Source organism: Felis catus, chromosome F2, assembly GCF_018350175.1.
Source record: "Felis catus isolate Fca126 chromosome F2, F.catus_Fca126_mat1.0, whole genome shotgun sequence".
Taxonomy (NCBI): Eukaryota; Metazoa; Chordata; class Mammalia; order Carnivora; family Felidae; genus Felis; species Felis catus.
Genome location: NC_058385.1, coordinates 11,639,766 through 11,662,438, shown reverse-complemented (window position 1 = coordinate 11,662,438; position 22,673 = coordinate 11,639,766). Strand labels below are relative to the sequence as shown.

The window sequence follows — 22,673 nt, the reverse complement described above, 5'->3', positions numbered from 1 at the left end:
ACCAAACCTGCTGACAGTGGTCTTGGACCGTCAGCCTCCAGAACTGTGAGAAGATAAATTTCTGTCGTTCCCGTCACCCAGTCTCTGGTGCTTTGTTACGGGGCCCGAGCAAACTCCTTCAGGTGGAGTGAGGAGGGGCTCAGGGAGCGCGGAGAGGGCTGAAGCGGAGAGGCGGCAGAAACGTGGAGTGTTACCTTAGTGGATCGTGCATCTGAGTTACTACTACTAGGTTACGGCCGATTTCCACAACGTGTTGGACCTCAGCCTGGTCCTTGAATTAACCGTGTTCAAATGGTGGGGAACAGGGGTCTTTCTTTAATGGTGTCTTACAGCGAGAGCAAGAGCCTCCAGGAGAAGAGGGTGCCCAGTTGGTACCAGAACAGCGCTTTGTTTTCCAAATCTTGGGTCCCTTGTTGATTGTGAAGGATGAATCTCTTCTGCCTCTCAACTGCCAAGTCGCAGGTGATTATTTAAGACCCAGATGGCAGAATGAACAACAGGTGGTAGAGATTCTCTGGCCGTTTCATTTTGTGTTACGTGCTAGTCACACAAGAGTCATAGTGAGCTTTCGTTATTATCCCTTTTTAGCTTGGGTCGGCTGAGGTGACAGCATTTCCCTTAAAAAAAAAAAGACTTCATCTTTTTAGAGCACTTTTAGATTTATAGGGAGACTGTGGAGAAAGTTCCCATATAACCCATACCCAGTCCCCTGTTATTAACATATTACCTTAGTATTTTACATTTCTTATGATTAGTGGACCAAAATGTATACATACGTAAGATTTTTTTATTTTTATTTTTACTTTTTAATTTTATTTTAGAGATAGAGTGAGCGAGTGGGGGAGAGGGAGAGAGAACCTTCTGTGCTAGTCACAACAAGAGTCCTGGCGATTTTTCCATTATCCACACTGAGTGCGGAGCCTGACGCGGGGCTTGAGCCCACGCCCCTGGGATCATGACCTGAGCCGTAATCAAGAGTCAGATGCTCAACTGACTAAGCCACCCAGACACCCCTATACATTAAGTTTTAATTTTATTCAGTTTCCTTAGTTTTAAGCTATTTCTTTTCTGTGTCTCAGGAGCTCACCAGTGATACTGTGTTATTTGTAATTCCCGTGTCTTCTTGGGCTCCTTTTGTCTGCGACCTTTTCTCAGGCTTCCTTGGCTTTTGTTGACCTTGACGGTCTTGAGGAATACTGGTCAGGCGTTTTATAGAATGTCCCTCTACTGGGATTCGTCTCACGTTTTCTTCACGATTAGACTGGGGTTTCAGGTTGTTGGGAGGAAGACCATAGGGGTAAAATGTCATTTTCACCGCATCCTGTCGAGAGTGCACGCTATCAACATGACTGATGACTGTCGATTCTGACCTTGCTCACCTGGCCCAGGTAGTGTCTGTCCCGTGTCTTCACAGTAAAGTTCCTCTCGGAAACCAAGTCACCGTGTGAAGCATATGCCTAGGGACTGGGGACCCTCGATTTCTTAAACACAAAATACCCTGGAGCAGTTTTTGAACGCAGGGTGTGAGTAATGATGTTGCTGAATTACAAGGAGTGGCAAAGCAAAACACAAAACCATGCTTTTTTTTTTTTTTTTTTTTCTCTTTTTGTTTCAGAAAAAAAAATACTTTGTAATGTTGCTATGAGAAGTAAGAAAAATGTTGATTGGAACTTTGCAATTTGTTGAATAAAAATAGATTTCAACCTTGGGCCTTCTTTGTTTATCTAATTAAGGCGGTCAGTTCTTATCTGTATGCTGTATACTAATCTGTACCACGGGGACTCCCAGGCTATTGTTACATCCAGAAAAGGAAAGATTAAAATTGGTCTGTCTTTCATTATTAATTGAAATGTTATAGAACATTGTTTTCTCAGAGGCAGTGCCTTGACAGTTACATTTATTGGGCGGTCACAGTCCATGTTGGTTTTTCAGAGCCTGTCCTAGCTTGGCCTTGAATGTGGTCTTTTTCTAGGTTACTGTTTCTATTACAGGCAGAGGATTTCATTTTCGCCCTCTAGTGGTCAGCTTTATCATCTCGAATTCTAGCTGGACAAATTTAGAGGTAGAAAAATCAAATCACTGACTATTCTCATGGTAATTTTCCCCTCACGTTTTAATACGGATGCTAAAATGACATGGTGATGAATTTTAGCTACGTATTTTTGGATTAGAACTAATATTTAAATGGGACAGTGTTTTAAAGTGGTAAGTAATTCTAACTTGATTAAAAGCTATAGTGATGAAAGATAGCATTCCAGGTGGACGATTTACCTAGCTGCTGCTTTACTAAGAACCTCAGTGGGCATTTGAATTTAACCAGGGAATGGAATCTGGCTTCTTGCAAGTGTTTTATCACTGCTGTAGGAGCAAGTGCATATTCTAGATAAACTTGAAAGCTACAAAGCTTCATGAAGCTAGGAGTGAGGGAGTCCTCTAGAGCACTGTTTGTCATTCCTTCACAGATAAAATTTTATCTCCGCTGCAGGAAATGGCCTTCTTTTAGAGCTCTACATCAACATTCATTATGTTACCGTGACTTTTAAGAAGACGCAGCATTATAGGGTGCTATCTCTGTTTATCCTTAAGAGAGTTGAAATAATTTACCAGAACTTGAGGCTGGCTTTGTCTTATTCTTGATGGAAATCGTGGGTGACACAGTATTTGATTTTGCAGGTACTAATCCCTGGAATGAGTTCTGGTGTTTGTGCCCAAACCCGAAGTTTTGTCCTGTTGAGAACTAGAGGGGGATGCCATTTAAGGAAAGGCAACTAACTCAGTGTGAAATCGGCCACTCCCCTTAGATGCAGTCCTGATTATGATCAAAACGTAACTCAAGAGGCAATGATCCACTGAGCATTGCTTCTGTTCAGAAATAAGAAGGGGGGGAGGTGCCTGAGTGGCTCAGTCAGTTAAGCATCTGACTTCAACTCAGGTCACGATCTCGCGGTTGGTGAGTTCGAGCCCCTCATCGGGCTCTGTGCTGACAGCTCAGAGCCTGGAGCCTGCTTTGGATTCTGTGTCTCCCTCTCTCTCTTCTGCTCCTCTCTCTCTGTCTCTCAAAAAATGAACAAACATTAAAAAAAAAAAAAAGAGGTAAGAAGGAAAGAATTCCTACAGAGCGCCTGAATTAAAGCAGTGGTCTGTTTGGGTCTGTTGGGTATACTTTTGTTTCATATGATACCATAGAGATGTAATAGATATAATCTAGGAGAAACGGATGTCTCTTTGTTCTCACTAGAAATACGTTAATGACGAGGTGACCTGTCTGTTGTCTACCCAGCTCCACCTGATCCACTGGAATGCCACCCTGTTTGGCAGTATTGATGAGGCCGTGGGGAAGCCACATGGAATTGCCATCATTGCTTTGTTCGTTCAGGTAAACGGTCTTCTGCTGTGACTGTTGGATTGTTCGGAGATGCTTATTTCTAATTCATTTGCAGAATGTTTTTCGTTCTTCCTCAATTCCGTTACTTATTAAACTCCTGTACAGAAAACACAGATAATTTAAAGTTGGACAACTTGATTTTTCTGGCTCATGGGAGAGCACCCATATTCACTGGTAGAACGTGGTTCATTTAGTTAGTAGAGCTGTTCTTCAAACTGGCCTTCAGCGTCTTGGGCGCAACGACGGAGAAAGTGTCTCCCGAAGGCAGAGTTCATTTTATTAATGAAAAAAAAAATGTTTTTAGAAAATGTTTTTAGACCCTGGCTTTCTGTAAAATTGAAGAAAAGTCAATGATATAATCACATAGTAGATTCTTTTAGCTCTTTATTGTGAATAATTTTCACTCCAAGAAGATTTGAAGCGTCTGATAGAAAACGGTGATAAAGTAAGATGTTGGTAGAAAAGATCTTGGTGGATATAGTCAAGAAATAAATAAGTAAGTTTAGATTTGAGCTCTGTGGTGGGCAAAATAATAAATGAACACAATTTATGACATAAATTTTGTGAAACCTACAAAAAAACAGACCACATACTTTCAAAGGTAAAAATTTTAATCTAGTTCCTCCCGCGAATCTTTTTAACTTTGTCTTATCACCCGTTGGATGTCCTAAAAGGTTAAGAGGTGAAAGACATCCGGCTTTCCCCTTCCCCATCCTACAGAAGAGAGACCAAGGGCCAGAGAGGTCAGGCATTGTTTATAGTCACAGAGACTTAGTGTCACTGACAAGACCAGGAACCATCATCGCAGGTATACGTGGTTCCAAGCTGCCTCTTGGAGAATGTGAGACCAGAGCAGTAATATTAGCAAAGTGATCTTTAGTAACTTAATCTTCAAAGAGAGTTGGGCCTTTGCAAACCTGCTTTTCTTGTGTGTGGTATAGATCTCTTTTCTTTTCTTCTTCATTTTTTTTTTTAAGTTTATTTATTTTGAGAGAGAAAATGGAGGAGGGGCAGAGAGCGAGAGAGAGGGAGAAAGAGAGAGAAACCCAAGCATGCTCCACACTGTCAGCACAGAGCCCCACGTGGGGTTCAGTCCCACAGACCATGAGATCATGACCCAAGCCGAAATCCAGAGGTGGATGTTTTAACCAGCCGAGCCACCCAGGTGCCCCTGGGTGGTATATATTTCAATAGTATTATTATGTACAATAATTTTCCATTATAAATTTCTTTCTCGGATATTTTCCTATTGATGTTTGAAAGCAGCCATCTGGTTTTAGCCAGTTAATATTTTAAAATCAATATCTTGAAAGTATGACACATGTCCTAGAATTGAAAAACAAATTCTTACAGTTTTAAATGAACCCTCTTACTGTTTACTTCATGGGTCTTTTACAGGCAGGGCCCTATAGTACTTCTGTTTTATGACTGCATTTTGTAAATGGAAGGAAATCGGGGCATCGGGATATCAGTAAAAATGTTTTTAATTATAAATACACATTTTGATAATCTTTAGTGTTCCTAAGTGTGCTAGCTATTGAAGTCTATTTTTTGAAACCTGAAAAAGTTAATAAAGCATCCAAATTTGAGATGTTGAGGCAAGAGAAGTAGAAGGCAATGTCTTATTAGTAAAAACTAAGAATAAAATAATAATAAAATAAAATAATACAGATAACTGAGCACTCACAGAGAAGGGAAGTGACCGCGTTAGATTCATCTCTGCAGTTGGTACCCAATAAATATTTGTGAGTGGAATTAGACGTGATAGTATTTTCACTTACTGATTCTCAGCATATTACATGTGACACGCAGTAAGAGAACACTAGGCGGAAAGCCAGGACTCTGGGGACCGGGCTTCGATATTCTAGGAAGAAGCTCCTTGTTGTAAGCAAGGGGAAGCCTAAGAGAATGCACCCTTGTTCTAACTTTCCAAAGTTTGCTGTGAGGAAAAAATCAGATTATCTAGGAGACAGTAAAGGTACAGGCACTTTGAGAGCCAAATTTCATGCAGGAAAGAAGCACTGAGCAGGAGTGCCCACTGAGGCAGAAAGGAGAAGGACTGAAGTCCCTCTGGGGGTCTCACACTTAGGCGAGAGGAGTGGAAAATGAGCGAGGAGGCCGCCAGAGACCGTGAGCATGGGCTTCCCGTTCAGGAGGCTTGGCTCAGGAAGAGAAAGGCAGATGGGGTAATAACTCGTGCCGCTGCACAGGGATGTTCTCTTTGTTTCATTTTGAGCTCTGCGGTCTGCCTGCGTTTTAATTTTGCGCAAAAAGCACTGGTGCAGATGCAGAGTTTAAAAATACTGGAAAGAAAAGGGATACTTGATATAGACACGTTCTGGGGGAGACAGGAGGCTGTAGGATGACGAGCTTTTGTGGGTAGACTAACCTTGGAAAGAAGGAGGGGCCACCCTTTCTTCATGACACGGGGTCAGAAGAAAGACTGGGTAGAAATGGCATGAATTTGAAGGTGGAGGATGGCTGGAAATTAGAGGAACTCATGCCTGATGGTCATAATCTCTGAGACGTACAAAGCAACATTATTTATAAAGCAAGGGAGGCGTTGGTGTGGGGTTGGGTTTAGAAATAGCCCAGGAGGAGATGATAATAGCCTTGACCGTCGCTCTGGGAGACCCACTTGGGAGCGGACATCCTAGATTGTACGGCATGACATATCGTGGATGGTTCTCTATCCAGGTAGAAGAGTAGAACATTCTAGCAAATTGTTTCATTGATCTGTTGCAGTGCAGATGATTTAGGAGGATGCAGAAAATTAGAGAATTGGGGGCGGTTGAAGAGGGGTCTCCTTCAGTGTAGCCGGAAGGGAAAGAGACAAAGCCAAGAGGCCCCTGAGAGTCTTGGCTCCTTAGATGAGTGAATGTGGAGAGAGAAAAAAGAGCGAGAGAGCTAGATGGCTGGGAAACTGTGGTGAGAGGGAATGGTCTTCGGAGCTGACGTGTTCAGAGTGAAAACAAATTCAGGGAGTGTTCTCGGGATGGGTGCTGAGGCGGAATGTTGCTAGAAACCACGGACGGCGGGGGGGTAAAGACACAGACCGGCGGTGAAGCTCCCCCGTAGTGACAGCGGGAGGTGATGTGTACGAGGGAGTGACCAGTGAGTCATTTTGTAAAAACGTTGCCCCAAGTGGATCTTGACAGCGGGTGGTGCACTCAGAGGACGACGGCCCCGTGCACGTGGGTCAGAGTATCCATCGGGGCGGGGGACAGCAGGGCTCTGACCACAGCTTTCAGCCCTGTCTCTGAGGGAGACGGCACAGCGCCTGCTGGACTCGAGCTGCGCCTCGAGCAGACCTGAGGGGGATCGGTAGACCGGGGGGTGGTGGCCGAGCTTGTCAGAGATGCGCTCGCGCCCTGTCGCAGAGGGCTCGGTGGAGATGAGGCGGAGTGAGAAGGTGGAAGCGCACAGGGCCGTGCGGGGCCCACGGTTGGCGTTTTGGATGACAGCGAAAGATGGCGAGGGTGAGAGGTAAGACGTGACCTGGCCTCCCTCCCCGTCCTTGGCACCAGGCCGTGCTGTCACCTGGATTGCCGTGGGATCTTGGGGACCGGGGCGTACAGAGTATCGTCTGGGCTTGCTTGTGGTGGTGATAACCTCTTCGTACAGAAATCTGGCAAAGGAGGAAAGGAAGAGAGGGAGCATTCGCCGGGGTTTGTTGCAGATTTAAAACTCTCGCAGAAAGTAAAGAATCTTTGTAGATCGAAGGAGCCAATGATAGTTGAGTGCTACCAGATGTCACAACTATTTGATGCTGTGTGACATTCTGAGTGAGGATGATAATGGGTGGTATTAATTGAATTGCCATGTTCCATGTCCTTTTGTAGTCTTATCTTCCACCCTATCAGCGCCACCCTCTCCCCCCCCCAGATGAGGAATCTGAAGGACATAGAGGTTAAGTAAACTTGCTTAAGGCTGAAAAGTGAGTCAGGCTCAGAACCCAGACACCCAGCATAGGTGACCTTGCTCCTGAACCACGACACTGAGGACTCTTTCAACAAGTTACAGTCTGACAGCAGATGCGTTAAAGGAAAACGGACCCCATCTGGAATCCTCCAGATGCTACGTCGTGGTTAACCGAGTACAACAAAGAGAGAGGTCCGTTTCCCCAGATGACTGGGCAAAGCCTTCTGCTAACAGATCCAGGCTTCTGCACTCACGACTACATTTGCCTTCGGTATTATTCTTTAGCTTTAGAGGGTCCGTTTTCTGTCTTTAAAGCCTGTCTGAGGAACTGCAAACACTTGGGAAATAGTTGAAGTCTTGGCTGTTTGGAACTGATTGGGATGTCTTAGGTTACGTGAGTTTCTTGTCTCTTTTCTCTCTCTCGCCCCTTCACCTGGCATGCTTCGCAGTTGCTGCCCGTGGAGAGACACGGAAATGGCGACACGTTGACAGCTTTTCTAGCTCCTGTAGGTCATTCTCCACACCTTACTGTGGAAGAGAAAAAGCGAACGATAACAGTGTTTATCTAAGATTTTAAGTTATCTCTTGCTGTTGCTGTCGTCCGTTATCACGGACCATTGAAACCTGGTCGAAAAGTGGAAATCAGATGGCACTTACAATTTCTAATGTTAAAGTCAAGAATACTTAATGTCAGATTTCTTTGAAGGCTCCCGTTCTTTGAAGCATATTATACACTAAAAATATGTAATGTTTTAAAATGAAAATCAATGAACAGCATATTTTGATATATTTAAGAATAAAAAGGTGATTTTACAGTTATGTCCAGTGGTAATCAAGAGATGTCCTGATTTTGGTGACTTTAAATATGAAATCACATACTTACTTTTCTGAGTTAATACAATTTTTCAACGTTGGTAAAATCTTTATGACAATGATCTAAAAATGCCAAAGGTAAAAATGAAAGTGTTTGGAATGTGATGAGCAATTTTAATAAGAAATATCCTTGAAATCCCCTTGAAATTGTAATCATTTGATAAACAGTTGGCCCTTGAACAAACATGACTTTGAACTGCATGGGTCCATTATACGTGGATTTTTTACGGTACAGTACTGTAAATGTTTTCTCCTTCTTATGATTTTCTTAATAACATTTTCTCCAGCTTACTTTATTGTGAGAATACAGTATATAACACGTATAACGTTCAGAATCCGTGTTAATTGACTGTTGCTTTCAGTAAGGCTTCAGGTCAACAGTAGGCTATTAGTAGGTAAGTTTTTGGGGAGTCAGACATTATACGTCATTTTCAAGGACACAGGAGTCAGTGCCCCTTACCCCCTCATTGTTCAAGGGTCAATTACATAGAGCAGAGTGGGCGATAATCCATACAGAGCAAGATGAATTTAGAATGAATTGTTGGAAATGTCCGAGAACATAGCTAATACTTTCTTATACTAGCTTCTCTCACAACTTTAATTGCCTTTAGTAGAAGTTGACCTGGTTATTAATAAAAAGGTCATTTACTTACTCCCTGAGAAGGAAATTCAGGTGGACTTGAACTTTACTTTCTGTTAGTTATTTTGAGTAAAAGCTGAGTGTTTAAAAAATTTTGTGGTGTGGTTTATGCTTTATGTATTTCAGATAGGAAAAGAGCATGTAGGTCTGAAGGCTGTGACTGAAATCCTCCAGGATATTCAATATAAGGTAAGTTATTATTTCAAAGAAAATGAAAATACTGGTTATGGCAGAGGTCCCCAAGACCATTCTCAGATTGATGATTCGCTAAAAGGACTCATGGAATAGCTGTTATTCTCATGGTTGTGGTTGATTACAGACGGAGGACACAGGTGAAAAATGAGGGCAGTGCAAAGGTGCATGGGGCAGAGTCCGGGAGAAACCAAACACAAGCTTCCTGCTCTCCTACCCCAGTGGAATCGCTTTGGGATGAGCCTGATTCTTTCAGCAGTGATGCGTCACGGCATGCGTGAAGTGTCACCCATCAGAGAAGACTAGCTGAGCCTTTGTACACAGGGATTTTATGAGCACACGGTGTCTGTGTCACTGACTCCATCACTCCCACCCCAGCCCGAGCAAAACCACGCGTTTTCAAAAATCACATTGTCAGGGTAAACTTATCTGGTCCGGCTGGTAGAGCGTGGCCCAAGGTCTCAGGCATACAGAAACATTCTCATCAGCCAGAATATTCCACAACCTTCGAGCCGATCAAGGCCAGTCCTGAAGACAGACCTCCTTTTGAGCAACCCAGGCCTGCTGAGTTCACCTTTTCCACTTACTGGTTGCAGGAAAGTTGTGTAAATGAAACAACAATTACGCACTTAACACTTCAGAAAGACCAGCACGCAGAGGCTGTAGGATCCTTTATCTCAGAGAAGGTGATTTAGTTGGATATGATTCTGTGGTGATTCAGCCCAGCTTTGCTGGAAACACAAGTTCTGTTTTATTTTATTATTTCTTTTTTTAATTTTTTTTTCAACGTTTATTTATTTTTGGGACAGAGAGAGACAGAGCATGAACGGGGGAGGGGCAGAGAGAGAGGGAGACACAGAATCGGAAACAGGCTCCAGGCTCTGAACCATCAGCCCAGAGCCCGACGCGGGGCTCGAACTCAGGGACCGCGAGATCGTGACCTGGCTGAAGTCAGACGCTTAACCGACCGCGCCACCCAGGCGCCCCTACAAGTTCTGTTTTAAACTGTACTTTTTAACACTCACATTGCATTGATTGAATCTGAGTGGCCTTGGAGGGCAACGGCATAATCCTGGGTGGCTTCTGGAGATACAACACAGGATTCAGCGATCCAAGGCCAAACCAAAAATCAGTCTGGGAATGAAGTCTGATTAGCTGTAGGCCAGCACAAGCCCAGGACCTCTCAAATGAGGCAGCAGCCTCTACTGAAGATTTCCTGAGCAGGCTCAGAGTGAATCCAGCTACCAGAGGGAAAGCGCAGAGTAGTCAGAAAGCTGGTAAAAAGGAGGAAGGACACATTTTGACTGACATGTGTCTACTAGAAATGGATTGAGAAATTTTTTTTCATTGTTTCTGCTCAGATGGCATCAATCTTTCTGGAATACAGGGGGGGTGGGGGAGAGTAAGTACGCGGGATTCTCTCTCTTTTCTCGTGTTTATTTTTGAGAGTGAGAGAACACACGCTGGCACAAGCAGGGGAGGGGCAGAGAGAGAATCCCAAGCAGCCCGCACGCCGTCAGCACAGAACCCATGTGGGGCTTGAACTCACAAACTGTGAGATCATGGCCTGATCTGAAATGAACACTTGGATGCTTAATTTTTTTTTTAATATAATTTACTGTCAAATTGGTTTCCATACAACACCCAGTGGTCATCCCAACAAGTACCCTCCTCATTGCCCATCACCCACTTTCCCCTCTCCCCCACCCCCCATCAGCCCTCAGTTTGTTCTCAGTATTTAAGAGTCTCTCGTGGTTTGCCTCCTTCCCTCTCTCTTTTTTTTTCCCCTTTCCCCTCCCCCCTGGTCTTCTGTTAAGTTTCTCAGGATCCATATAAGAGTGAAAACATATGGTATCTGTCTTTCTCTGCCTGACTTACTTCAGTTAGCATCATACCCTCCAGTTCCTTCCACGTTGCTACCAAAGGCAGGATTTCATTCTTCCTTGTTGCCACGTAGTATTCCATTGTGTATATAAACCACAATTTCTTTATCCATTCATCAGTTGATGGACATTTAGGCTCTTTCCATAATTTGGCTATTGTTGAGAGTGCTGCTATAAACATTGGGGTACAAGTGCCCCTATGCATCAGCACTCCTGTATCCCTTGGGTAAATTCCTAGCAGTGCTATTGCTGGGTCATAGGGTAGGTCTATTTTTAATTTTTTGAGGAACCTCCACACTGTTTTCCAGAGCAGCTGCACCAGTTTGCCTTCCCACCAACAGTGCAAGAGGGTTCCCGTTCCTCCACATCCTCGCCAGCATCTATAGTCTCCTGATTTGTTCATTTTGGCCACTCTGACTGGTGTGAGGTGATATCTGAGTGTGGTTTTGATTTGTATTTCCCTGACGAGGAGCGACGTTGAGCATCTTTTCATGTGCCTGTTGGCCATCCGGATGTCTTCTTTAGAGAAGTGTCTATTCATGTTTTCTGCCCATTTCTTCACTGGAGTATTTGTTTTTCAGTCTTGGATGCTTGACTGATGGAGCCCACCCAGGTGCCCCAAGTAAGCTGGATTCTTTAGTGTGTCAGATAGTTCCTAGAAATAAGGAAGAGAGCAAGAGGTTATGCATTAACTTGCCCTGTTATGTCTGTATTGATAAAGTAATCTTATAAGAGACATCCAACTGCTGTGACAGGTCTGTTTGCCTCTAGGGCCTGAGCATTTTAAGAGGCGCTTTGTAAAATACCGATTGTAAATGTGAACTGTTGAATAATGCCACAAATATTTTATTGAAATTTAAATACAGCTTTGATAAAAGTTGGTAAGAATTGAATATTTTCACTCAGGTGTTAGTGTTCCCTCCCTGGAGGAAGAGAGCACCTAGAAAACATCGTAGAGCTGGGTTACCACATGCAGATGGAGCAAACTGAGAGTTTCGGAGGCGGGTTATAATGCCAGGAAGGCTGGGAGCTGAGGGCAGAGCAGCGGGAGGAAGGTCATTTCAGAAGGATTCCCTGAACCAGGGTTCAGGCATTTTACACCAAAGCCCGTCTCTGGTGTGGATGTGGTAGGGCCGGAAAAGCACCTGGCGTGGGGCCTACAGACGCTGGACAGAGTTAAATTTCACTCCGCGGATTAAAGGGAAAATTGAACCGTTGTAGCAGAGAAAGAACCGTAAGCTCAAAGCAGGAGTATCTCGTCGGAACGAGCCGCTGTGTCTCCAGTGAGGAGACGGAATCAGGAACCCACAAATCTGTGGTGTCGAGGCTGCCGTTCAGAAAAGACTTCCACCTGGATTTTTAGTGCTAATGGATTTTTATTCTACGATTTCGAAGTTTTATCTTAACATGGGGTAAATTTTTTTTTTTTTCTTTTTCAGGGGAAATCCAAAACAATACCCTGCTTTAATCCTAACACTTTATTACCAGGTAGGTGCCCATCTTGATGACATAAGAGGAATTTTAACCGTGTGGATAAGACCGCACTGTTTCCCTTATACTACATGTAACTATGTATTGTTAGTTAATACAGTTTCTTTGCAACTTGTGTATTCTCCATAGTAGGTACCAGTTTCAGGTTGCTCTGAACATGGGAGTAAACCTTTTGAAATAATAAACATTTTGTCACTTGTTCTATTATTCTCTGAAGAGTTTCCTTGGGATTTTTAGCTGTAAAAATGGCTACCCCTGTGAAAAGCACGAGCATAACATGACCTTGATACACTTCTAGGATTGGTCAGCGAGGTTCTTTTTAACCTCTGAGTGAAATAAACTTTGTATCTAATTGCAGTGGTGCTATTGTTTAGGTGTTACTCTAATCGTTTAAGTATACCTAAGCGTGTAAGAATCGTGTATAAGATGCTCAAAACATAGTTTGTAGTTAAAGGTTGTTTGGTATAAAAGTTTTGTCTTTACATTTCTCTGCCTAAATTTTATGCTATTTCTTAGTGTTTTAAACAAAACCAAATAGGCTGACGCATGGTTATCTTCGGCTTCCTACATTCAACTGCCTCACGGCAAAGCGGTTTTTGCCGTGTGTTGAACACTTATCCATCATATTCGATTGTGAATTCCTCTAATGCGGAGCTGAAAGATTTCTTAGGAATGATTTCTTTTGTCCTGTCATAATAGGACTTTAGTATTTTACTGTTGAGGGAGCAGTATAAGACGCAGCTACAACAGAATGGTTGAAGACACAGACTTTGAAGTCAGACTGCTTGGGTTTGAATCCTGGCTCTCTGCCAGTTATTAGCTGAGCGACCTTGGGCAAATTATGTAACCCTCTGTGATTCAGTTTTTCCGTCTGAAAAATGGGGCTAATGACACTATGTATCTTGTTTTTTTTTTTTTTTTTTAATCTTTTTTTTAATGTTTACTTATTTTTGAGACAGAGACAGAGCATGAACAGGGGAGGGTCAGAGAGAGAGGGAGGCACAGAATCTGAAGCAGGCTCCAGGCTCTGAGCTGTTAGCACAGAGCCCGATGTGGGGCTCGAACTCACGGACCGTGAGATCATGACCTGAGCCGAAGTCGGACGCTTAACCGACTGAGCCACCCAGGCGCCCCCTTTTTTTTTTTTAATTTTTTTTTTAATGTTTACTTATTTTTGTATCTTGTTTGTTGTAAGGGTTAGATGAGTTCATGTAAAGTGCTTAGAACAAACAGTGCCTCACGTGGAGTAAGTATTGAATTAATACTGAATTACGTATGAGTAAGTCAGGTCAGTCCTTCACTAAGGTACAAAACACCACAGATACACTTCTTCCGAAGTGACCAAACTTGGTATATACGTACACATGTGTATGTATATATCAGGTTTATATAGCCATATTTGGATTATATAGTGATACAATGATAGAAATCACTAGAAACAATAGAAAGAATGTTTGTCATATTTTCCCATTAGTTATTTTCTTCATGAGGATTAGTTTAAGAATACATGTGCGAGGCTCTAGTTTAAAATGACTTCAGTCTGAAAACTGTTGTTTAGACAGTTTGTAATTTTAAAATGATTATTGGAATCTTCAAGATTGTCATTAACTTAAATTTTCGTGACATGTCCATGTGGCTGCACAGATCCTTTGCTGCGAGATTATTGGGTCTATGAAGGCTCTCTTACCATCCCACCTTGCAGTGAAGGTGTCACCTGGATATTATTCCGATACCCTTTAACTATATCCCAGCTACAGGTGAGTACAGCGTTTTAAATCTTTCAGAAGAAGTTCTGAGTTAAAGGTTAAATATTGTTTCTGTAAGAGAGAAATGTCTTTTATGTTTTAGCTTCCTTTAGATCTGTCACATCTTGGCAGATGAAAGTTAAATAAATGTCTTGAACCAGTGAAAGCAATTGAAAGGTCAGGGATGAACAAAACCAAGCTATCATTTATGAACTGTATTTTAAAAGTTAGTTTTTATGGAGTAAATAGAAGTCACGGAAATAGTCAGACTTTTGATTAGTCTAGTTATTTCTTTGTGTAGGATTCCCCAGGAGTGGAAAGGAGAAAGGTCTTGGAAATGAGAACGTTGGTTATTTCTGTGAGACACGTGGGCTTTATAATACTTCTTCCTTGTCTTGCACAAGAAAGTTTTGTAAGCAGAAGGGTGAAGGGGAGGTAAAAGGAATGCTCTGGAAAGATCCGGATTGTTCTCTAGCCCCACATTTGGTCACTTAACTTCCCACCTTAGGCTTTGCATAGGTGCTCTAATGCTGATGCACAGGGGTGGAGGCCCCAAGTTGCATGTCCTGGGCTGTTGGCTGGTGGAACATGAGGCAACGTCATTATAACGTGTTTAAATAATGATTTTGATATTATTACAAGAGAGGTACTTCACATGTCTCCTGTCCTCCAGGGGTCTAAGGGATGTGTTCTAAAAGGCTATGTTTTTTTTCTTCATGATCAATCTCAGAAGTCTTAAGCTATACTCCAAACAAACCAAGTTTCCTTTAATAACGTTTTATAGATTTTTATTATATCCCCTATCATTTTATAAGAACTTTAAGTTTACTAACTACTCAGTAAACCCTTCTTTTTTGCTTGTCCTTAAATCTTCAAAATCCTTTCAGCCTTTAATAGTTGCTTCTTATTTTTCTTTTTTCCAAGGATTAATTTTAAGAGTTACCAATTTAGCTTCGCCATCCTTTTACAGACTTTGATCACATAACCTTTAGGCCTTCATATTTTTAACATAACAGATCCCTTGTTGATTCATTCATCCCTCTGGTCTCACAAGGAACTATGCCCAGTGCCAACCAGACACACAAAGAACATAGAGATTAAAACGTAGTCTTTACCCTCAAAAAGTTTGCCGTAGAGTTGAAGAAGCAAACAGTCACACAGATAATTATGTTCATTGTGAGCAGTGAGGTGTGCTGGAAACGCGTAGGAGAGAAACCCATCCCTGACTGGGAACTTTTAAAATTAATTCTTAGAAAAAGAAGTAAGTGAATAATTCCTGAAAGATATTAGGAGCAAGTCTAGTAAAGGAGAGAAAAGGAATTAGAAATTGGAGTCTAATGTTAGGAATAGAAGTTTGGACTACTGATTATGGGTTTGGATTTTAACACCAAGATGGTAGCTGCGGTAACCGGTCAATGTCAACATTTCAATGACTTGTCACAGAAGAAATTTATTTCTTACTCAGAATCCAGCAAGTGGGTTTCTTCTTCCTGGTGAAGGCTCCTCTCTGTGCAGTTGTTTAAGGGACCAGATTGAAAGACACTGCCTCACTCGCAGAGTTGCCCTAGGTGTGGACACGTAGCCAACAGAAAGGGGAAGAGTGTGAAGAATCTCCAGGAGGATTTTTTAAGGGCCAGTCCTAGAAACGGTGAACACTCATGCTTGCCTTCTCTTGGCTGGAACTCAACCACATGGCCACATCTGACTGCGGGGGAGGCTGGGAAGTGCATTCAGGCTTCATGTCCAGGAAGAGGAAGAAGTGGATTTGATGCAGAGTTGTGCTCAAGTTGAGGAGGAGACGAGACACCAGCTGATTAGAGAACCTCAGGGCAGCTGGAGGCGATGGTACCATGCAGGGCACTAGGAAGGACTTGAGGACAGTCAGGAGGGAATGAAGTCCTGGGATCCAGGATGGGAGAGAACATTGCCAGCGTGTAGAGGAGAGAAGTTAACAGTGACAGATGCCTCAGAGAATCTCCGTAGGATGAGTGCTGCCCACCGGAGTGGCAGTTAACTCTACCTTACAGAAAGGAGCCCAGATGCCAGTAGGTAGTTGTGGGGATCCACCCCGATTTCGTGTGATTATCAGTACTGGGCGCCTAAGCACTGTCGCCTTTCAAGTCTTGCCCTTTATGACATTACAGTTCCTTTGAGACCCTCTTTTTTCCATGTGAGACCTTGACAGGAAATCTCACTGGTATCAGAGAAGGTTTCTGCCTGTTTGGCCTATGTTTTGTGTCCTCAAGTAGGAAGAGTTTGGTTTCTTTTGACAGTTGGAAACAGAGAGCAACATCTTCAGAGGCTGACTGAGGGAGGGATCATTGGCATAAGAGAAGGAGCCAGTGGGCACAAACAAATGAGATACCCAAGAAAAGAGTATGGGCGAAGAAGAGTCGAGAAGATGGTAGAAACATTCTCTCGGGACTTTTTCCTGAGGGCATCCTGTCTTTTAGAAGAGAACTCTTCTAAGCTGGCACGTCCCATGGGACTTACTACTCTCCTTTTGCTGTTTGGTTACCCCAAGTCTGGTCCTCTCTCCGACATCACATTTCCAAAGCAGGGAAGAAGGTCTGGGATTAGGAGGTGGGCATGTGAAGGCTGTGCTTGTGGTTGGCCAGCCCGTCCAGGTCAGACTGTGAGAGACTGCAACCTCAGCGGTCCTGATATTATGATTGTTCTGGGAATGACGTATATCAGAGATCAGACATCCCTCTGCATTTACTTTTCCTGTAACTTGCTTCTAGGACAGTGATACACATTTCCTTGTTGTTGCTGCCAGTAGCATAAAATCTTGGATGACCAAGTTTCAAAGCATTGAGGCTTGATATACAGTATGTTTTGTGATGCTGGGGATGCGTTCATTGGCTTTTACATGTCCCTGACCCTATTAATGCAAGAAGTTAACTGATAGTATTTTGCCATAGTCCTGTCTTCCTTTACCCTTGTCGAAGGCAGATGTTAGCATGGGGAAGATCTCCTTTGAGAATAATATGGGTAATTTATTCATTAACTCATGCATTCATGGATCGATTGGGTGATCTGGCATTTTCTATATTCCAGGTACCATAGTAGGCACTGAAGTGGAGGACCAGTAAGACACGGTTCTGACCTCAAGGAGTTCACCCTCTAGGGGGAAGGCGAATATGTTCACACTTAAAGAACCGTAATTTCGTGTGAACGGTGCCTTGGTATGACGTGAATACGGTTTTGTGGTAGCACAGAGGACAGACATCAGATAAGATTTAGCCATCTAGTACTCCTTCCCCGGCCAGGTGATGGGGTGTGGCACGATTGTCAGTGGGCATTGCCAACCGGGGAAGAAGTGTCGGCACAGGCACGGAGGACTTTGGAGATGCACGCTGTTAGTATAAAGGGCCAGCGGCATGAGGTGAAGTTGGAGAGGAGATGAAGGGCCTGACCTTCATCAGAGAGCCTTGATATTGTGCCGTGGAGGCTTCCTGAAGGCAAGGAGTCTCCGGGATGTTGTGAGGAAGAAAGAGACGAGGCCAGGTTTGAATTTGAAAAACCTCTCTGTAGGTACAAGATGGAGATGGAAACCTCAGGTAGGACCGTGACAGTGAGATGAAAGGAGAGGAATGGCTTTAGAAATAATAAAGGAGTAGAATTGGCGACCGATGACGCTGGAGGGTTTTCAGGGAGTTCGAACCCACATACCACTCCCTGGATTTTGGCTTGAGTGACCGGTGAGTGTGATGTTGCTCTCCACCATGATAGGGAACAAAAGTGGAAGAGCTGGCTTTATGGAGAGTATTAGGAGCTCGTGGCTGTAAATGCAGAGAGTTCGAGATGCCTTTGGGACATCCAAGAAAGGGGCGTATTACGTAGGTGATGGTTGAAGCCCTACGTGTAGAAGAGGAGATCCTTCAGGGAGAGAAAGGGAATGATGCTGGGAGTGGCAGCTGATGAGGGCATGCGTTGCAAGAGTTGTCCCCGTGCAGCGACTCAAGAAGGGGGGACAGTCAAGAGGTTGATGTGGCGTAATGTCTGGAAGCCTCTGTGGGGCGTGGGCGTGAGTTTTGAGGAGGAAGTGGTGGCGAGATGAGAAGTATCTGATGCTGCACACACATTAAATGAACGGCTGAAAAGCATTAGTTGTATTTAGCCACGAGGAAAGGTCTCAGCAAAGTATTAGTTGTGTTTAGCCACGAGGAGAGGTCTCAGACGTGAATATGACGTGGAAGAATCTGAGTCTGCGGTCCTATTTGTTCAGCATCGCTTTGTTTAGGGTACTTTTCTAACGATAGATCAAACCTTACAGTGAAAAATAAAACTTTAACACCACAATACATTTCTATTTATTGGAAGTTAGGATTAACCTTGGTGAGCCAGAAGAGAGAACATTCGCCATCCCTCTCAGAACTCCATTAAGGATTCCCTTGCTAGCATGTTAACGCACGGGGATGTGAATGTTGAACTACGTTGTGAATGTCAACCAATGTTCTGTAAATCTGAGCAATAGTGTTTTACTCCCCTGTTGACTAGCGTGCGATGCTACGATTCAGAGACAGAGCACTGGGCCTTTGTGTCTGGCTGGCTTCAAAGGGGACCTTGCTTTCTGTTGTCCCTCTGAGTAGGGTCAGTGACATACTCTAACCCTAACCCACCTGTTCCTCGATTGTTGGGAAAAGCCGTATCTTCCTCTCTGGGAGCCAAAACCAAAGGCATGTGTATTGGAAGGAATGATCCCAACTCCTCTTGAAAACAGATGACTTCCCAGTTAGCTGTAGCTTTTTAAGAAAAGATTTAGGTACTGTTTGCACAAAGCTCCATGCTAGCATCTGTTCAGAGGGCAGCAGTGTTAAAATGCACACATACACATATTAGAATGCATTTTAGATGTGGTTTACATATACAACGGAATACTACTTGGCAATGAGAAAGAATGAAATCTGGCCATTTGCAGCAACATGGATGAAACTGGAGGCTATTATGCTAAGTGAAATGAGTCAGGCAGAGAAAGACAGATACCATATGTTTCCACTCATATGTGGACCTTGAGAAACTTAACAGGAGACCGTGGGGGAGGGGAAGGGGAAAAACAAAGTTACAGAGAGGGAGGGAGGCAAACTATAAGAGACTCTTGGATACTGAGAACAGACGGAGGGTTGACGGGGGGAAGGGGGCGAGGGGAAAGGGGGTGATGGGCAGGGTGGAGGGCACCTGTTGGGATGAGCACTGGGTGTTCTATGGAAACCAATTCGACAAAAATTATATTTAAAATGCACACATGCACATATTAGAATGCATTTTAGAGTGATTTTGGAAAAAATCATAATTTGGGGAAGATAGAAATTAGTCTGTCGGTTGACTTGAATGTTTCACTGTTGCTGCTCTTAGAATTTCAGAGAAAGCAGAGCAAAAATGGAAAAGGTCTAGAGAGGGCAATAAAAATGAGAGGGACTAGAGGGAGAGATGTGGTTCTAAAATTTAGACCAAGAAAAATTGAGACCTCTCGTGTCATTATTGCCCTTAAAGAGGAACAGACAAAAGGGGAGGGATTGTATATAAAATAACAAAGGGAACAGCAAATAGTAGATGGAGTCTTTGCATAGCTGACTATGTTGAGAAATATAACACTGTATTGAGGAAGAAATGTTTACTTTTAGATGCCAAGGTTAACATGTAAATTAAGCTGCTGGGTATTATTTATTTTTTTTTTTTTTAAATTTTTTTTTTTCAACGTTTATTTATTTTGGGGACAGAGAGAGACAGAGCATGAACGGGGGAGGGGCAGAGAGAGAGGGAGACACAGAATCGGAAACAGGCTCCAGGCTCTGAGCCATCAGCCCAGAGCCCGACGCGGGGCTCGAACTCACGGACCGCGAGATCGTGACCTGGCTGAAGTCGGACGCTCAACCGACTGCGCCACCCAGGCGCCCCGCTGCTGGGTATTATTACGGAAATAATGGGTATCGTGAAATAAAGCACCTGCCATAGGACAATACTGTCTGCACTAGCCACGTTAAAGAAGAAGCTCTGAATCATCACACCTGTTAATGAAATGCACAGCAGCTGGATTCAAGGAGGAGTCATCTTCTGTTTGCTGGTGGAGAGTTGACAGTTAAGCCTATCCTGGGGCATTTTCGCCCTTCTCAAGTACTCAGAATTCTAGAGTATGGATCTGGGAGCCTCTGCTTAGTTGCATTTGTTCATATTATTCTTGGTTAGCATAGCATATGCTAGGGGGAAAAAGCATGCTGTTGGATGGATTTGAATGAGTGTAATTTTCTTTTATTTTGCTATGATCCATAACTGTTAAATTACTTTTCAATAAACAGTGGTCTACGCATTAGGATGCTACAGGAAAATTTTTTTCCAGCTGAATTATTATGTTTGGAGATGCGATTCCAAGAATGGAATAAAAAATAACCAGATTTCATCAAGTCTGTCAACAGAATTTTCAGACACATCCTGATTTCCAGAGACATTAAAATGTGAACAGCACTCAGGGTTGATAAAATGTGGTTATTTTGATATAATGGCACGTGTACAAGTATGTGCACGCACACACACGCAGATGACTGATAAAGTTTTACTCTCCTTTGCCTTTTTTCTCTCTTCTGTTTCCTCTTACTCATCTGTTCCTATTTGTTAATTTATCTGCTTTCTCAAGTTAGATGTGCCTGTCTTTGTTTTTATCTCTTTCAACGTTACGTGATCCCAGTGAAGCAAAGGAATATAAATGTGCTTGTTGTTCTTCACTATGTGGATATTTGTCTTGTTAGAACTTGGAAAACCACTTTTAATTTTCTTTTCTCCTCCATTTTCCTTCCTCTTCATCCTTCCCCATTCCATGTTTCTTAGAGGTTGGAAAGCGGGACTCTTCCTAGCCCCAGCAGCCCGGGTCAGGTCATGATGTGTGCTTAGCCAGTGGGACCTGGAAGCTCACCTGGTCCTGGGTGGCCAAGGGGGTGTTACTGTATCCAGGACTCAGCGGCAGGAGCAGGGCCCCTCTTTCCGTGTGTTCCACATGGGTTTTGAGGTGCTGTTAACCCTAAAAACCAAGTTGCTGTGGGACCATGGCCTGGTCATGTTTGAAAATCATTTCAGGGGCACCGGAGTGGCTCAGCCAGTCAAACATCTGACTCTTGACTTTGGCTCAGGTTATGATTTCACGGTTCTGAGATAGAGCCCCATGTAGTCGCGGAGGCTACTTAAGATCCTCTTTCTCCCTCCTTCTGCCCCTCCCCTGCTCATGTGCTTGCATGTGTGTGCTCTCTACCTCTCTCTCTCTCTCTCTCTCTCTCTCTCTCTCTCTCTCTCAAAAAAATTTTTTTTCCAAATCATTTGGAATATTTGTTGTAAATTTTCTTCTGTATCCATGATTCTCAAACTTGTGTGGGCTTGTTAGAACACAGATTGCTGGGGGGCTCCTGGGTGGCTCAGTCAGTTGAGCGTTGATCAGGTCATGATCTTGCAATTCATGCGTTCGAGCCCCACACTGGGCTTGTTGCTGTCAGCACAGAGCCCACCTCAAATCCTTTGCCCCCCTCTCTCAATCCCTCCCTCCCCTCCGAAATGAGTAAACAAACAAACAAGCAAAAGAACACAGATTGCTGGGCCCCACAGAGTTTCTGATTCAGTATGACTGGGGTAGGAACTTCTTCCAAGAAGCACACTTTGAGAACCCCTATTTCTTGTCTACTTATATTTACCTCCATGTATAATTTAGAACAGCGCTCTAACACCGGAATGCGGAGTTTGGAAGGTAAGTATTCAGTATCCAGTGGAAACACCGTATGAGCCGCCTATGTAAGATTAAAACTTCTGGTAGTCACAATAAAAAAAAAATCTAAATAGATGAAATTAATTCAGATAGTATAGTGGTGGTCATGAACTCTAGACTATAATTCTTTTTTTTTTTTAAGTCACCAGCCAACTCATATTTTTTGAAGATTCATTACAAAAGAAAGAGTGAGAACAGAATAATGAACAACACAGTACTTCCTTTCAGAGGTTCCTTACCTAGAACAGAGTCAAGCAGGTAAACAGTTATAACTCCTTGCATAACATGATCAGCTTGGCATTTTATTAATTAATTAATTATCTTCCAAGAGTTTATTTAAATTCAAGTTAGTTACCATATAGCATATAGGGTAGTATTGGTTTCAGGAGTAGAATTTAGTGATTCGTTGCTTCCATATAACACCCAGTGCTCATCCCAACAAGTGCCCTCAATGCCCATCACCCATTTAGCCCATCTGTCGCCCTCCAGCAGCCCTCAGTTTCTTCTTTATACATAACAGTCTCTTATGGTTTGCCTCCCTCTCTGTTTTTATCTTATTTTCTTTTCTTTCCTTTCTCTATGTTCATCTCTTTTATTTCTTAAAATTCCACATATGAGTGAAATCATATGGTATTCGTCTTCCTCTGACTTACTTATTTTGCTTAGCATAATACACTCTAGTTCCATACATGTTGTTGCCGATGGCAAAATTTCATTCCTTTTGATGGCTGAGTAATATTCCATTGTGTGTGTGTGTGTGTGTGTGTGTGTGTGTGTGTGTGTGTGTGTATATACA

The 22,673-nt window shown here is 43.1% G+C and overlaps 1 protein-coding gene across 2 annotated transcripts in view; it reads left to right on the top strand.

Annotated features, from left to right (window-relative positions):
• Positions 1-22,673, top strand: part of CA8 (carbonic anhydrase 8) — a 90,063-nt gene that overhangs the window by 41,084 nt on the left and 26,306 nt on the right. Inside the window, exons 4-7 of one of the 2 annotated variants that reach the window (XM_023248778.2) lie at positions 3,281-3,376; positions 8,946-9,008; positions 12,334-12,382; positions 14,030-14,142. In XM_023248778.2, the coding sequence (XP_023104546.1) occupies positions 3,281-3,376; positions 8,946-9,008; positions 12,334-12,382; positions 14,030-14,142 (321 nt within the window). The remainder of the gene's footprint in view (positions 1-3,280; positions 3,377-8,945; positions 9,009-12,333; positions 12,383-14,029; positions 14,143-22,673) is intronic. The other variant, XM_045049682.1, reaches the window with a different exon arrangement.